Below are 16026 nucleotides of genomic sequence, written 5' to 3' on the forward strand. Positions count from 1 at the left end.
ATGTCCTTCATTCATGGAAAAATGCTTCAAGAACATGTTAAAAACAAAAAAATGTGTGACTGCGTCTTCAAACATGACTTCCCTTAGCAAAAAGTAGTACACTTGGAGTTTATTTTATCAAGTATACTTGAGTAGAAGCGTATCAAATATATGCTACTGAGCATATACATGTAGTGTAGGAAGTAACTGAATATTTCTTCAGTCTAACTTGAAACATTTTAAGTATACAGTTTCTTAAAGAGTATATCAAAGTAAACTTCAAGTATACTGCCTGACTCATAGTATTTGACTAAGTACACTTATAGTACACTTATTTTCATTAAGGAAAACTGGATGAGTGCAGGTGCTTTTTACTTATTGTGGTTTATATGTATTTTTATCACTTTTTTTTTAAATAACATGATGCGATCAAAAAAATAATCCCATGAAAAGTTAGCCCCCCCCCCCCCCCCCCCCCATATGATAAGGGTAATGTTTTGTTTGCCTCTGTTCTAAAAAGGTGTCGGTCTGTGACCTTTATCAAAAACTGCAAAGACAATTTGAGCTCTGTTATGTCTTGAGAAAGGTCATCGTGGAGGTGGTGGTGGTGGGGGGGGGTCCTCCTTTGGGCTCAGTTTCTATATGACTTTAGTCATATAAATCCAATTATAACTTTGTGCGTACATCTGTGTTGAAAGCGCTCGTTTGATGAGCTCAAGAGCCACAGAGAATGAGAGGATTAGCAGAATTATGAAGCGTTCTCTGCTTCTATTGATATGCTGCGACCTTTTACCCCTGATATGATAGAGTGCCTTGCTGTCCGCCAGAAGCTAATCTGAGGTCAAAGTCTGCTGTCAGGCTGACGGAATCAGCCGGTGCTGCGAGCTCGTCCTTCTCCGCTGTCTCTGGAAAAGCTCCTCTGCTCCGTCTGTCATGTTCCTCCGGACCGCGGCCCTGCTCCTCCTCTGCGCTTCGCTGGCCATGTCTGCCACTCTAGTCTACCACCAGACTGAGGCCAAAGAGGAGCAGGACGCTCCTGTTGTGGAGCCTTCGCGACATGGTGATGGCGAGGCCCACGGCGCAACAACAAACGCTGCTCCAGATGCTGAAGCGGGTGATTTAAAGGAAAATGAGGTTTTGGGCAAAACATTTGCAGTGGATACCGAAGAACAGAAGAGAACAAGTTCATCCACCAAGGAGGATCTTACTAATAATGCTCCCCCAGAAGAGCATCGTTCCTCTGAGGAGACCAACGCCATCAGACCAGTCCAGACTATCAAGCCCCCAAACAAACCGCCTGCAGAAGAAGATGCTAACAGCTGGAGCCTCACGTCCATTAGAAATAGTTTTCAGACCGTGCACGGATACTTCGACACCCTGGTGGAGCTGGTTGGAGGACAGAATGGCGTGTGTCAGTACCGCTGCAGATACGGTAAGGCTGCACCGCAGATGGACCAACCGTCTGTGTAGACGTTTCTGTGAGGTGAAGCTCACCTGGGCGTTGGGTTTGGGAGACCTTTAGGCCTCTGCGCCACAACCGCTTTGTACCCATGTGTCAAAGTTGGGCAAGACATCACATTGTTCCTGGTGGTTGTCGGTTGGCACCAGTGTTTTTAGCCGCCATCAGTGTGTGAAAGTGTGTGTGCATGTATGGGACTGTGACTGTAAAGCGCTTTGAGGCTTATAAGAAGGCACTAAAGTGCTATAGAGGTGTGCGCCATTTCTCCTGATTTAAATGTGGGTTTTCACAGGAGAACCTCCTCGTCCTCGACCCAACTTCCAGCAACAAGAGCCCAACGGCTGCAACTCCTCCCTGATGGGATTCCAGGTTGGTGCATCCCGTCCAGCTGTCACATTCGTCACAAAGCTGCCCTAACACCACTGTTGTTTTTGGTCTGGCAGTTTGACGTTGGGATCCCTGCTATGACCAAGTGCTGCAACCAGCTGGACTCCTGTTATGACACCTGCGGGGTGAACAAGTACGACTGCGATGCCAAGTTTCGCGCCTGTCTGCACGCCATCTGCTCCGATCTCAAGAAGAGTCTGGGCTTTGTGTCCAAGGTTCAAGGTAAGATGGCCTCCTAAAAACGTCAGGCCATTTTCTGGACCTTCTGAACCTTCTGTGCCTTTCTCCTGCCAGCGTGCGAATCGATGGCAGACGCTCTGTACAACACAGTGTGGACTCTGGGCTGCAGGCCTTACATGAACAGCCAGAGGGCGGCGTGCGTCTGCGAAGGAGAGGAAAGGGACGAGCTGTGAAACCCCAGCAACCATCACCGTCATGGACAGTGCAGCCGGAAGCCCGGAGGCGTCTCACAGGAGCCTCCAGAAGAAGACCAGACACAGAACCCTTCCATCAGATTTGTTCATGTTACATTTTAAGAGAAGTAATGCTTCTCCATGTGACTTTAAGGATCTTAATTAATTGCTCATGCATATTTAACTATCCGTGCTCCTCAATTCAGGCCAGAATTCAGGCCTTCTGTGACTCCATTAGCATAAATTACTAAATGACTCCACATTGAATCTCTGAAAGGAGGATTAAATTTTCATTAATGGACACAAAAGCAGGAAAAAGTTGCACAGAGCTCTTCAGTTCCTATAAGCCAATCTAAAAAAAAGCCACATTCACTACTATGTCAATGTTATTAGTCACTTTTAATGAACAAACTGCATCTTAAATGGCACGATTACATTTCGATTAGCTGCTAAAGTGACGGAGCGTGTGTTAAATGTGTTTAACGTGTGACGTTCCCCCTCTTCCATCATCCATTACACCCAGAAAATGAGTCACATGTTCCACTTTTATTTTCCAAATCAGTGATGGGGCAGAAAGTACGCTGCTCTTTATGAATCCTGAAGGCCCGTAAGCTCTAAGCGAGCCTAAGAAGTGGTACAATGTGCACCTCAGGAAAAGCTCAGATTGTGCTGCTGTAGCTGGAAATGAACTGTGGCGCCCTCGTGATGCTTTTTAATAGAAACGTCAATCATTTTAATGTCTGTAAATTGTGCTTTGAGGCACAGATACACAAACTTGGACGTGCTTGTTCATCACCAGCAGTATAAATAACAGATGGGGGGGAAGCAGAGTGTGTGTAGTTATGCCTGTGTGTGAGTGAGGGGGGATAGTGCAATGCCTTTATGTTTTTGGTGTTTTTAATACCAAAATAAAGTAAAGGTGGTCACATCGAATGTTCTGTTTTTCGGGACGTTTGGTTTCTGTATCAGCAGTTTCTTTATGGTAGAATGTAGATGGGGCCCGAGCTCAGGGTGCGGCGCTCCTGGGATCCACCTGTCCTGACCTCCCGTCGAGCACGCCCCCGGCAGCGCTGGCTGCAGCGGCCGTCTCCTGCGCCGCACACCAACACCCGACAGTGGAGGTAGACTTGCTGCAAAATACAGCAAACAAGCCCAAAGTGAAATGTTAGAGAAAAATCCCAACAACGTCAAGAGGATCAGACAGAAGGACAGCTATGAAGGTGTGGGAGCCACCATTGACTGTATAATGGAACTGGACTGAGTAAAGGTGAAGTCACCTATGAAAAATGGTTTACTTCAAGTTGCTTCCAAAACAAGCCAAGTCAGTCGCCACTTTTTCATGATATGGACATAACCATGTTGAAGCCAGAGGTCATCAGTAGGCAGTGATTGGTCTGAGTTTGTCCAAGTCATGGTTTCTATGGCAACCACTCTCATCAATCCGGAGTGAGCTTATTGGAGGTCCTCGCCCCTACCACTTGAAGGCGGGTTTGAGAGAATCTGTTAAGTACATTTTTTGAACGGTGGATGTGAGAGGGATCACCTACTTTAATTGTGGCATCTGATTGGCTGCTTCATGACGTGAATCAGTTGCACTCATTGACTATATAAACAGAACTGGACTGAGTGACCCCTCCCCCCTGGCATTCCAAACAGAAAGTACTCACTGGTCATAAGAAGCTAAAATCCCATAGACTTCTATGGGATCAGACTCAGTCCTCCTATTTGTCAGAGTAACCATTCTTGCTCGGAAACCAATTTTTTAAAACATATTCCTAATGGTCCTTATTTTTTCCACAAGATATTTTTTCCTGTAGTTCAAGTTATAAACTGACCAATCAGTTGCCTGATAGGTGGCGTCATATCGAACGTTCAAAGCGTTTTGATTGACAGATTCTCCCCAGCCCACTTTCAAGTGGTAGGGGCGTGGCCTTCCAACAACCTCTGTCCTGATTGGCGAGAGTGGTTGCCATAGAAACATTGACTCAGACTCAATCGGACACTGCTTAATGATGTTGTCTGGTTCCAACATGGCGGTGTCCGTATCAGTAAAAAATGGTGACTGAATTGACTTCATTCGGCCGAAACCGGAAGTAAACCATTTTTTTTATGGGTGACGTCACAATCACTCAGTCCATTTCTCAAATACAGTCAATCGACACCCTGGTCTGCTACTCACCCGGTTGTCCCTGCCGACGAACTTAAAGACCGGAACCTGGTAGTGCTTGGAGAGCTGGTCCTTTGATGAATACTGAGTCACCGTCTCATCCGAGATGCATCTGCACAGGGAAACGCAGAGTCATGCTTTAGCATCCTGCATCGTCATCGGAAAGGCTGCTGCGTCAGGCAAACACATAAAAGAACGCTTCCAAAGTCAGCAGTTTCTGTAGTCTGAGCTTTCACCGTTTTATTTAAGAGACATTTTATCTGAAAGATGTGTGGGGGGAGGGGGGTCTGCTGTCCTATAACTTGCTATGACACTGACGTTTCGGTGAAAACAGATCGCTCTATATGTTTTGACTCTTCTCATGAGATTGGAGGACTGAATGTCTGGTATTAATTAGACAGAACTGAACAGGAAAATGACTTATTTGCAGCATATATAAAAAAGGAAAGTCTTAAAATGTGTACAAATAAAATTAAACCTGCTATCTTGAACCACCCATAGAGCTATCACCTTAACCCTAATTAGTCCAGGGCTTTTTAGCATTAGTTTACAATTTACTGTAATAAGTTATCTTTAAAACATTCCCCAGCCATCTTTTTAAAAACAAACCCCAGCTTCTTATTTATTTTTTCAGATATCTTTGATTATATCACAAAAGTGATAAAAATCACAAAAGTTGACATCAAACTATTGTGTTTTAAGATCGCATGGATGGAGACAATATAAAAAAGGTACATATCCAAGTATAAGATCATATTTCTTGTTTTATCACATTTATGTGTCATAACTCTTGATGTGTTTTGTTTTAAACCTAAAATTTGTAAGTTTTTTTTTAAACCTTTATATGAAATTGTTGACTGAAATCTATACTAATAAAGGGGTCAATGTCATTCCAGCGTCACTGCAAAAGTAAGTTTTGTCTCAAAAAAATGTCTTATTAAGGAAAATATTCTCATCAAGAAAGTTTTTCAATGGGAAAATACTGAGAGTTTAAAAAAATATAACTTGTTTAAATAAGAATTCTTGATAAAAACAGTTTTCTTGCCCTATTATCTGAATTCTTACCCAATTTGGAGCAAATCTGCCAAAGGGGTAGGAATATTTGGCTTACTTTTAATGGGCCTGTTTTGCATTTGGCTGGCAAACCCGTTGGGGATTTCAGAGACCACAAAGGGTTAAATAGACTTAATTCTGCTTATAAATCCACAACAAAGTCCAATGCAGCTCATCAGTGTCAACGTTTAGGAGAAAGGGGTTCACCCGTCTTTGATGAGGAAATATTTCAGGGCCTGGTCCGCTGTGGGTCCTGGCGTCGCAAAGCAGCTCTCCACCAGAGCAGACAGGCCCTCAACTCTGTCCTTGGGCTCCACGCCAAAGAACAGAGAGTCGTGCAGACGCAGCTGTGGGGGGGAGCGGTAAGGCTCCAGAAACTCTGCGCTCTTGAAGAGCTCCAAGTAGAACCAGAAGACTCCCCGGCTGTGGCCTGCAAGCTCCAGGGCCGAGCTGTGCAGACTGGCCTGGTACCCGTCTGACACGTGGTACTCTCTGGGGAACTCGCATGTAACCGGGAGGACCAGTTTGCTGGTCCGCACTATGACGTCCCTGCTGCTGCTCGGGTTGCTCCTGGGGAGGCCTGTCACCAGGTTGGTCCCCACAATCCTGTTTTCCGTCACCTGGGAGTCACGTCAATAATTTAACAAAGTCTCCAGCCGCTGTATGACACTTTTAACGTCAAAATTTGAAGGTGAATCCATCCTCCTGACCTCCACCACAGTGCCGCAGGTCTTCAGGCTGAAGCTGAGGTTGATGTGCGTGCCGTTGGAGACACCTCGACATGATGAGTTGGACAGAAAGAGCTCCAGTCCTCCTACCAGGTCTTTAGGAACTGAGACTGTAATGGAGCTGGAGTCGCACTGGACAGGCACTGCAGGTGTCAGGATGACAGAAACGACAGGATGTCACACGTCTGCAAAAGGGACCCGAATCCCCAGGCATCATTTGGACGCGACCATGAGACCATGAGATGCAACGTGTGTCAGTCACAAGATGAGGCAGGAAAAGAGCAACCAACCATAGACCACAACATCTGACACAGATCATGATCATTCAATATTTTACTTCTCACAAAGAAAACAATGAAGCTCACAAAGGATAGTTTGTTAAAAAAAATGGAATCACTAAACAGAAGAAGAACAAATTTTGTGAATGTTCACAGCAAACGTTTTGATCTTTGCAAAGACTAAAAACTTTCCTTTTACAGATTCAACATATTTGAGCGGGTTGCTTTAACCTCTTTGTTCGACGCCTTTCCAAGCTTTTTTCTAAATCTGTACGGTCCAGAATTTTTGTCTCAACAGGAGCTACGATCTGAAAATGACAAAAGAAAAACTGAATTTAAGACTAAAAAAAACTCAAGTTTCACTGTAATTTTTGGTTCAGAATTAAGGACATAGTTTTAAAGTTCAATAAAAGTTAAACTGTCATTCATTGTTATTATTTTGAAAACAAACATTTGTTCTTATCTTCTAAGAATAAGTGCTTGTTTTAAATGTTATGATGAGCCAACACATACTAAGATTTTCATTTTGTTCTAAAATTAGTCATATTTCCACTTAAAATCACTGTTTAGTGACAAAAACTAAACAGTGATTAGATTTTAGTCAATGTGATGAAAATGAACAATATTGTTTATTAAAAACTAAGAAAATACAATCCATTTTTCTTAAAACTAGCAAAAACTACTTATTACAGGGCTGCATAACATTTAACTTGAAGTAATTCTAGCTTTTTATCTATATTTTGACCCTTTTTTACTTGCTTGTGTGTTTTATTCCACTTGTTGCACGAACAGTTCATTTTACTACTTTCTGGTGATTTTCTTCTTTAGATTTATGATCTTTTTCTATGTTTAGCTTCTTCGTTTTGCTCCGTCCGTTCATTCATATATATATATATATATATATATATATCGAAAAAAAAAGATATATATTAAATATATGTTAAAACAAAAAAACAGACTTGGAGAAACAAATAAATTTCATTTGACTCATTTAATTTTTAGGATAGATTTATTTTAAAATGTATCAAAAAAACAAATTTCCTTTTTCTTTTTGTTGTTGTGTAAACTAAGTTGTGTAATTTAATGTACTTACGACACTTTTATGCTTTAACTTTGTAATATCGACTACTCCCCACTCTAACCCTTATCCCCCATCGTTTCTTTCTCTCCTCTTTTGTTTCTTTTTTCTGTCCGGACCAACAAGGACTGCATCCAAATATAATTTTCCTGAATAAAGCTTATCCTCAAATACGAAAGGGGTTTATACTAATATACACTCAGTCTGTCTGAAGATCCATAAACCCCAATTGTAACAATAAAATCTGTCCAATATAAGAGCCACTCAGCTCTGATCTGCTTGCTCAGCTGTTGGACGGGACAAGTTAGAAAAGAAAAAAAAAAGAAAAAATAAAATGTGTTATTTAAGCAATCTGATTCATTCATCTTCTTGACCGTTTATTCCCTTTCGGGGTCACGGGGGTTGCCGGAGCCTATCCCGGCCACTTGGGCGTAGGCAAGGGATGCCCTGGACTGGTCGCCAGTCTGTCGCAGGGTGGAATATCCTCAATCACACATCCATTCACTCTCACAGTCACACCTATGGACAATTTAGAGTTGCCAATCAACCTATGAAGCATGTTTTTGGACAGTGGGAGGAAGCCGGAGATCCCGGAGAAAACCCACGCATACACGGGGAGAACATGCAAACTCCACACAGAAAGGTCCCCCATTGATGTTGTGTTTTTCATATCCCCCAGCCGGGACCTGAACCGGGGGCCTTCTTGCTGTGAGGCAAGAGCGCTAACCACTGCGCCACTGTGCAGCCTTCTGCAATCTGATTCCCAAATCATATTATTATTTATTATTTTATATATTAATACATTTTATGGGGACTTAATTCTTAATTCCTGCAGTCATTTAATCAATTAAGACAACAGAGAAAAAATCAAGGAGAAACATCTGAAGTTTTTTCTTTATCTTGTTTTTTTTTCTTTCCTTGTTATTACAGTTGATGAGATTTTAAAATTTGATAAATTTATGTCAGACAAGGACATTTAACAAAACTATATAATCTTTCTGTCAATCAATTATCGTTAGAAAACCTGTTGTTCTCGATTAAATCTCTCCAAAAAAATCCTTCAATGACCACGTTTTCTTTTTGTAAATATTGCAGCATCCCCACCCCTCCTCACATACTCACCCTGGCATGTGCGTCTGTCCTCCCCCAGCTCCAGTCCTCTGGGACAGTGGCACTGGTGGGTGTCCTGCAGGGTGGTGCAGCTGTGGCTGCAGCCCCCACTGTTGACGTGACAGCCTGCAGTCTCTGTGTGGGGCAGCACAGGTGGAAACATGAAATGCATGTGATTATCTGCATGCAATACAGACAGGTGGTCCATACCCCTGCAGGTGAGTCCATCCTCGCTCAGCAGGCGGCCCCGCCCACACGCACAGCGCCTGGAGCCTTTGGTGTTCACACATAGCTCCGAACAGCCGCCGTTGTCCTTGTCGCATTCATTGATGTCTGAACAGAGACGGTCAAAGTTTTTCCACTTCAGACATTGAATTCCATTTTTCAGGCGTGATGGATCGAAGACCTTAAATGCAGTTTGTGAGGATGAGAGAGGGGGGCCGTGATGGATGGAAGGGGAGGAAGAGCAGAGAAGGAGGGATGCAGAAGCATGGACAGACGTCGGCGTGTTTGGATGCTGAATAATGAAATAACTGCCGTTTTCCAGCTCTGCATGCATGTCAGCCCCATCATTAGCTGCTGCTTTGCCCCACACACACACACATGCACATGTTGGCAACAATGCACACTCAGCGTTGTAAAATCATTTTTGATGCTGTTTCTTTCTAAAAGCCATCACATGCCTCTCTAATTTAATATTAATGATCTTTAGTCCTTTTACTTTTTCCAAGGACTTGATGTTTTTGTGCCTTTTTTATTATTTCCATTATCACGATAAAATGGATAAAAACATGCAAACTGCAAAAAAAGGGGCTCTTCAGAAATTAGACAAAAATTCTGACCCCATCACCAGTTCTTCTTGAAATAAAAATTAAAAAAAAGTGCCAGAAAAATGGTCTAACCAAGAATTTTTATCTTTAAGAAAAAAATTCCAGTCACAAAAACATGCTTTCTCAAACGAAATGTTCCTGATCAGACTGTTTTTTTTTAAACAAGTTGTTTCTTGATCTTGAGATTTCGCATTAGATACCGTCTTGTTTCAATTTATTAATATTTGCTGGCATAAAAGTCCAAAAGAAACATACGTGACAGTAGGGGACTATGAGTCAATAAAACATCAGGAATATTTATCATGAATGTGCTTCACAATTTGCCATATTAAAGCAAAAAACAACAAAAACACATTTGGTATTTAGGGTTTGAAAAGAAATCTAGTTTTATCTAAGAAGTGATTGCAGGGATTACTTAATTTACCAGAGGAAGTTCAGAGTTAGGTTAGGGATTAAACTAGTCAAAAATGGAACATTTAAAACTTTAGGGACAAACTTGTAATCTGCAAAAGTTTGAACCCCAACATCAAATTTATTTTTGAGTGAAATTTTCTTTTGGAGATGTTTGTTGTTAGTTTTAGTTCGTCTAAAAATGTTTTATACTTGAACACTTAAAAAAAATTAGTTTTACATCTAATAATTTCCACAATTTAACACCACGAACAGATGTTTTTGTACGAGTATAAATAAATTTTAAAATAACATTTTTGTCCTGTTATTATTCTATTTATAGTTTCCTCCCAGTCAGGATTTATTGGTACCAATTATCAGCATCTTTAAATTTGTACGGTGGCCCTGAAGTACAAATTACATCAACAAAACACTTGATGTAAAAACATTTTAAAGATCACTGTGACAGTTAAAAAAAGCAAAACAAATGTAAAAAAAACAGATGTAAATTTTGGAAAATCAAACCAGAAAACCAAAACATAAAAACCTCAGGAAAAGAAAGTAATTTCCAGAAAACAAAATGAAAAAACATGAAAATGACGAAACTTTTTTAACCTTTTGGCTTTTAGAATTTCGTTTTGTTTTCTAAAATGCTGATTTTTTTTTTTTTTTTAGCAATGGTTTTGCCTTTTCTAAATTGTTGTTGTAACCTTTACAACGTTTTTGCCTTGAGTTATTTGCTGATGTGATTTTCCCTGCACTGCCACTATAGGTTTGTTAAAAACTGAAACTGCCTTTGAATGCAGTTTTTCACACAGCCGGAGAGGAATATGGTGGGATTATAATCCTCAAATTCCTGCAATTTAAGAACTTGCCCATTGGTTTTATCTAACCAAGGAAGAACAGGGATCAGACTGAAAGCACTCCATGTTTTCTGATAAACTGTTTCATGGTAGAAATCACCAAAAAGATCAATTTTTTTTTTACTAAAAGATATTTTGTAAAAACTCCTTTGAGGCTGTTCTGGAAAAAGAGTCAAAGGATGAAATCCTATTTGACGTCATGAACAGAAAAAACAGTTTGGTCAGGACCATGAGAACAAAGGAAGATTTAAATAGAGCTAATCTGGACTTGGAGGGACTTCCCTAAAAGCCAACAGACACAAATCAGCATCTTTTCCCTTTAGAACATCTGGAGCAAGAAGATCCACTTCCACTCGACCACTTTTATTTTCTTGCCATTGTTATTCCCAAACCATTTCCCGCCTATCATTCTTCCAAGCTGCTTATCTGTGCCTCCTGGACAACTTATCTGTCCCGACTCTTCCTCCGTCCCAGCCGGTCTCACCCAGGCACGTTTGTCGGTCTGGACCCAGGACAGTTCCAGCAGGACAGCGACAGTCAGACGGCAAACATCTGGGCCCTGTGCAGTCCACCTCGTCGCATATGTCATAGAAGTCTGGGCAGCAGAAACACACCCGGTTAAAGGGATTCCCAGAGCATCATCTGAACATCTGCCAGCTTCACTCACGGCCGCAGTAAACGTGGAAGCAGACGGCGGGTTTGGGGAGGCGGTACACGAAGTATCCTCCAGGACAGGCCTTGACGTCCACGGTGGCGTTCCACTGGCAGCAGTCGTCGTTGAAGCTGGCACACACGGGCAGGGTGACGACGCCGTCTTGGAGCTGGGGGTGGCTGCCGCTGAGCCAGATGGGGGCGTGTGTTCCACAGTGGTTCTCAGGGATGCAGAAAGTGGGCATGGCGTCGCCAGCCAGGCCGGTGAAGCGGTACCACTCCCCCGACACGTGGCTGTCACACAGGGGGACGCCGGACGACTGGTTCACGTGGAACTCCGTGTTCCTCCAGGGTTCATTCAGGCTGATGTAGGCAGAGCACGGATCCAAGGCTAAGGCAAGAGGCAACAGATTTAGTCAAAACTATTTTTTTAAAGGGAATTCAGTCAGGATTTCTGTGTGGGGTTAAAACCTCTTCAGAATTGTTCAAATCCACTAACAAAACCCAAACAGGTGTTTGGGGATATCCAGAGTAAGAAGTTTTAACCTTTGTATGGGAAACTACCACCTGCTGTGTTGAGGCAAAGTAGGAAATTTGGCAATTTTCATGATTTGGTAAAACAAACTTTTGTTGGTGCAATCTCCACAAAATTACATATAAACATGAATTTATATATTTTTTAAAACCATCGTTAGCACCAGCTACAAAATTGAAACTCTTCTTAGAAATCTCTATCACTTCCTAACTCCTCCACCATCACTGGGAAGCTACTTGGCAAAAAAAATCATCCAATTAAGAAGAAGTTGTAGATTTTGAACGCCGTCAGCATGAAAAGATTCAAAACTGACTTTCCCCTGTTGTTCACGCATTTTTGACAGGATTATAGTGAAAATTTAACACCCAAACTCCCAGCTGAAGCTGAATGACATACAACATGAATGCATTAGAAATGTGGGCGTGGTTAACAAATAACCTCAGTTGCCAAGGAAATCCAAAAGTTTACTTCTGCCGAAACTTCTAAAAGTTACGTAGACCTCTTCGTCCCCCTCAGACGACCAAAAAATTAAATGGTTGCTATGGAGATAGAGCCAATAGAAAAGGCAGTAGGACAAAAGAGGGGGGGGGGGGGGGGAGGGGCGTGTGAATCTACTTAATTAGTGAGGGCGGGTAGGGAGGGGTCTGTGAGGGCGAGGACGGGCTAGTTGATGCTGCAGGCGGCTGTACTTGGATTTTTATGGTTATGTTTAGGATACTGGTGATCTCCTAATGACCACCACCAGTGCAAATGTGTCATCTGTAGAGGACATTTCTCAATGTGAATAGTTCCAAACTACTATACTAATACTGATTAACTTCTGTTGGTATCAGAGGAATTTTGGGCCTTTTTAATCGTACCAAATGTGAAGAGGTGGGTTTTTGGTGGATTTAAAAAAACTTAACTGGACAAAATTGGTAATCAGGAGGATAAGTATATATATTTACAATTTATGAACCCAAACTAGGTTTAAAATGTGTTTTTGTTTGGCTTTTCTTCCCTTTTTGTACTGGTTAAGGTATAAGTCTGTAATTCTGATCCTGATAGCGGAATCCATCTTTTAAAAAACAATCCAAATCTGGGGAGATTCTTTTTTTTTGTTTTAATGGCAGCATATTCGAAAAATGGTGACGCCTTTCAACCCGTTTACAGGCGTGATGTCAGAAAGTTGCATCAGCTCTTCTCACATGTGAGCAGCGGTGGCGCATCGGGAAAAGAGCTGCACTGGAAGAGGAAAACAAGGCGCAACAGAACAATCAATAGTGCCTCTTGTCTTCATGGCCCATCAACGGTGTAATTAAGACACAGGTGTAAAACAACACGAGGTGACATGTGGGGCACAGGCAGCACCGGTGAAAGGGAAAGCAGTCAGCATCCCTTCTACACGCTGGAATCATTTTTCTAACCTCTACTGTTATCAACCTTTTTCTAATTAACTTCAGAAAGTGTGTTTTTCTAGTATCCTGGAAACATGTGGAGCTGAGGTTTGTGCCCCTCCTATCGCTATTCACCTCAGTTTTCTGTTCATCATGAGGCTGAGCCCCTGCAGGCTCTGTGCAGCCTAGACCCTCTGCTAACATCAACAAGCGTTCTGACCCACACCGCTCCACTTTCAACAGCACAGATGGGACAGAGCGGACTCATGTGGGTGCATGTTAATGCGAGCTTTGAATCTTCCAGATGGGACCGGAACACCTTAACATGTGAAGGAAAAACGACCTTGTTCTTCTGATTCTGACTTTAGCGGATGAAAGGCCCACGAGAAGAAATCGGGTCACAACAGTCACCAAATGATGAACTTGGGTCTTGGAGCATATGGAACCCAAACAGCTGGAGCTGCCTTTAACTGACATGGAATCAAAATAAATCTGCATTTTTAAGGAACATGTAGGTTTAAATACTCTTTAAGGCTGAAACTATTTGGTCCTTGCAAAGATTTCAAACCTGACATTCAAGATATTTTACCGGGTTTTCTGTTGTTTTAACTTTCACACTTTTCCAAGCTTTTCTCAAAATCAGCAGTTGAGATTTTTTTTGTCTCATTTAGATTTAGAAATAAGAAAATTATTATAAAAAAATAAGTCTTTACATTTAACAACAGAAAAACTTGATTTAATAGGAAATCTCAGATTTCTTTGCAATTTTTGGTTCAGTTCTAAGGATGTTATTTAAAAGTGCAATAAACCTTAGACTGGCACTCATGGTCATGATTTTGAAAAAAAAAATTTAGATTTATCTTCTCAGAAATAGTGCTAGTTTTAGATTTCATGAGGATTTATTAAGATGGACTAACTGATACTAAAATCGACACTTAGTTCACATTATATGGTCGTTTCCACTATTTTCCACTAGTTTTTATTCACTGTAATCAAAATGAACTGAAAGTAGGTTCATAAAAACTCAAAAATACAAACTATTTGCTTAGAGCAAGCCAAAAATACTTATCATTGGCCTGTAAACCATTTCATTTGAAGTAATTCTATGGAGGAGTTAACTTTTTTATCTTATTTTTCCCATTTGAATGTTTGTGTGGAACTAGATTTTAATACTTCATAATTTCTTGTGGAGTTAAAATGATTTAACAGACAATTTTATTACTTTCCAGTAATTTTCTTCCTATTTTCTTTCCTGTTTTAAAGCTGCCTCTTTTTGCAGTAATAGGCATTCTCATGAGATAAACACTGTCAGATTGGGGCTAATTACACACGCCAAATATATTTAGAAATGCTTAAAAATTAAGGTTTTATTTAATCTTGCATTGAAACCAACAAGGATCTGCCCAAAAAGGATCAGACAGACATCTTACCTTTTTTTATAAAAATGTTTTTCAGTTGAAAACGGCGCACAATTATTTCGTTTTCAGATCACAAACAGACACAGCTGGATCCTATAATGTTACTGACAAAATCAAAAGGTCACAATAAAAGCATTTTCAATTTAAAAGCATGTTGAAGGACGGAGAACAAAAACAGAACATTGTTTGTCCATTGAAACACATTTATGCCCCTTTATTTGACTCTCACCACGTTAAAAAAACTTTTATAATATAAATGAATAAATGTGCATGATTAGGTGTAAGAACAGCTGAACTCACCTACACCTGGAGCTGCAAAGGCTTCCTGCAGTAGACTGATAAATACCAGAAGCATCATGATGTGCCGCCTCTCTGAAATCCCACCACAAACCCAACACTGCAGCCGCTAACCTTGACCACACGGTGTTAAATGAGTCTCTCTGTTTTTTTCATTGCTCTTTTTCACCCTGACCCCTGTATCAAACGCCCCCACTGTTTTGAACTCTGAAGCCCCTCCCACTTCGCCTCCTTCCAAAAAGGGAAACGTACATTAGCAGGTGACATCACACTCCAACCATCACATCAACCGTCTTTGCTGTGGAGGAACAAGAACAACATTTCGCTGTCTGTTTGTTTGTCAGGAAAATTGAACATTTCTTAATAAGAAGTAGTTTAAACTGAGATTATGAGTAAAAACAAATGTTTTAGGACTACAAATCCCTGCAGATCCAGCATTTTGTTGAGTTTCAAGCGATGTTGTTTCACTCCTCTGTAGCGTTGTGCCTACAGGTACAGATACATCTGAAGCTGCAGGATCAATGACATGGAAAAAAAAAAGAATATTTGTGGTTCAGAAATACTAATCACTCTTTTTTTAGGGAAATCCTGTCGCTCCATGTTACCTTTTTACAGGACACATCAGACCTTTTGGTTTAATACAACATATGACTATTTCTTAAATATAAATCTGAGTTTCTTGATGATGGGGGCCGAGATCCAATAAAAAAAATATCTGCAAAACTTTTCATGTGATGTCTATTTAGCACAACTTTAAAGACAATATCCTGGAGCTTCATTAGGGTCACTTTTCTTTTTTCCTAAATTTAGAAAACATGCAGAACAACAACATCAGTCCATAAAAAAGTGAAGATAAAAGAAAAATTCGTAGTAAAATAATTTCCAACTAAGCATTTTAGTCATGTTGGAAAGTCTGAACGCTCTTTAAGAGGCATGTTTTATTTCTAAAATTCAGTGTAATACTATTCAAATTCTATCAAATCAAGGAAATAACTTATTTTTTTTCATTTCTTT

The 16026-nt window shown here is 41.0% G+C and overlaps 2 protein-coding genes across 2 annotated transcripts; one reads left to right on the forward strand and one right to left on the reverse strand.

Moving 5' to 3' along the window:
• The first annotated feature begins 601 nt into the window (after positions 1-601).
• On the forward strand, positions 602-3166 carry pla2g12b (phospholipase A2, group XIIB). Its single transcript, XM_004077454.5, has 4 exons — positions 602-1411; positions 1731-1807; positions 1882-2047; positions 2120-3166. Exons 1-4 carry the CDS (start codon positions 913-915, stop codon positions 2236-2238), a joined length of 861 nt encoding a protein of 286 aa, XP_004077502.1. The 5' UTR covers positions 602-912; the 3' UTR covers positions 2239-3166.
• oit3 (oncoprotein induced transcript 3) lies at positions 2619-15419 on the reverse strand. Its single transcript, XM_023963193.2, has 9 exons — positions 15016-15419; positions 11403-11777; positions 11220-11330; positions 8863-8985; positions 8665-8787; positions 6169-6329; positions 5666-6078; positions 4418-4517; positions 2619-3368 (listed from the first exon to the last, which is right to left on the reverse strand). The coding sequence occupies exons 1-9, from the start codon at positions 15071-15073 to the stop codon at positions 3216-3218; spliced, it is 1617 nt and encodes a 538-aa protein (XP_023818961.1). The 5' UTR covers positions 15074-15419; the 3' UTR covers positions 2619-3215.
• Between the last annotated feature and the right edge of the window lie 607 nt (positions 15420-16026).

Source organism: Oryzias latipes, chromosome 15, assembly GCF_053564925.1.
Source record: "Oryzias latipes strain Hd-rR chromosome 15, Olatipes_Hd-rR_3.1".
NCBI classification, from domain to species: domain Eukaryota; kingdom Metazoa; phylum Chordata; class Actinopteri; order Beloniformes; family Adrianichthyidae; genus Oryzias; species Oryzias latipes.

Coding starts and splice junctions, on each gene's coding strand:
- pla2g12b (XM_004077454.5), top strand. CDS start 913: ATGTTCCTCCGGACCGCGGCCCTGCTCCTCCTCTGCGCTTCGCTGGCC. Junction 1,808..1,881: donor CCTCCCTGATGGGATTCCAG/GTTGGTGCATCC, acceptor TTGGTCTGGCAG/TTTGACGTTGGGATCCCTGC. Junction 2,048..2,119: donor CTTTGTGTCCAAGGTTCAAG/GTAAGATGGCCT, acceptor TTCTCCTGCCAG/CGTGCGAATCGATGGCAGAC.
- oit3 (XM_023963193.2), bottom strand. CDS start 15,073: ATGATGCTTCTGGTATTTATCAGTCTACTGCAGGAAGCCTTTGCAGCT. Junction 8,986..11,219: donor AGACCGACAAACGTGCCTGG/GTGAGACCGGCT, acceptor GTCTCTGTTCAG/ACATCAATGAATGCGACAAG. Junction 3,369..4,417: donor TCGTCGGCAGGGACAACCGG/GTGAGTAGCAGA, acceptor TGTATTTTGCAG/CAAGTCTACCTCCACTGTCG.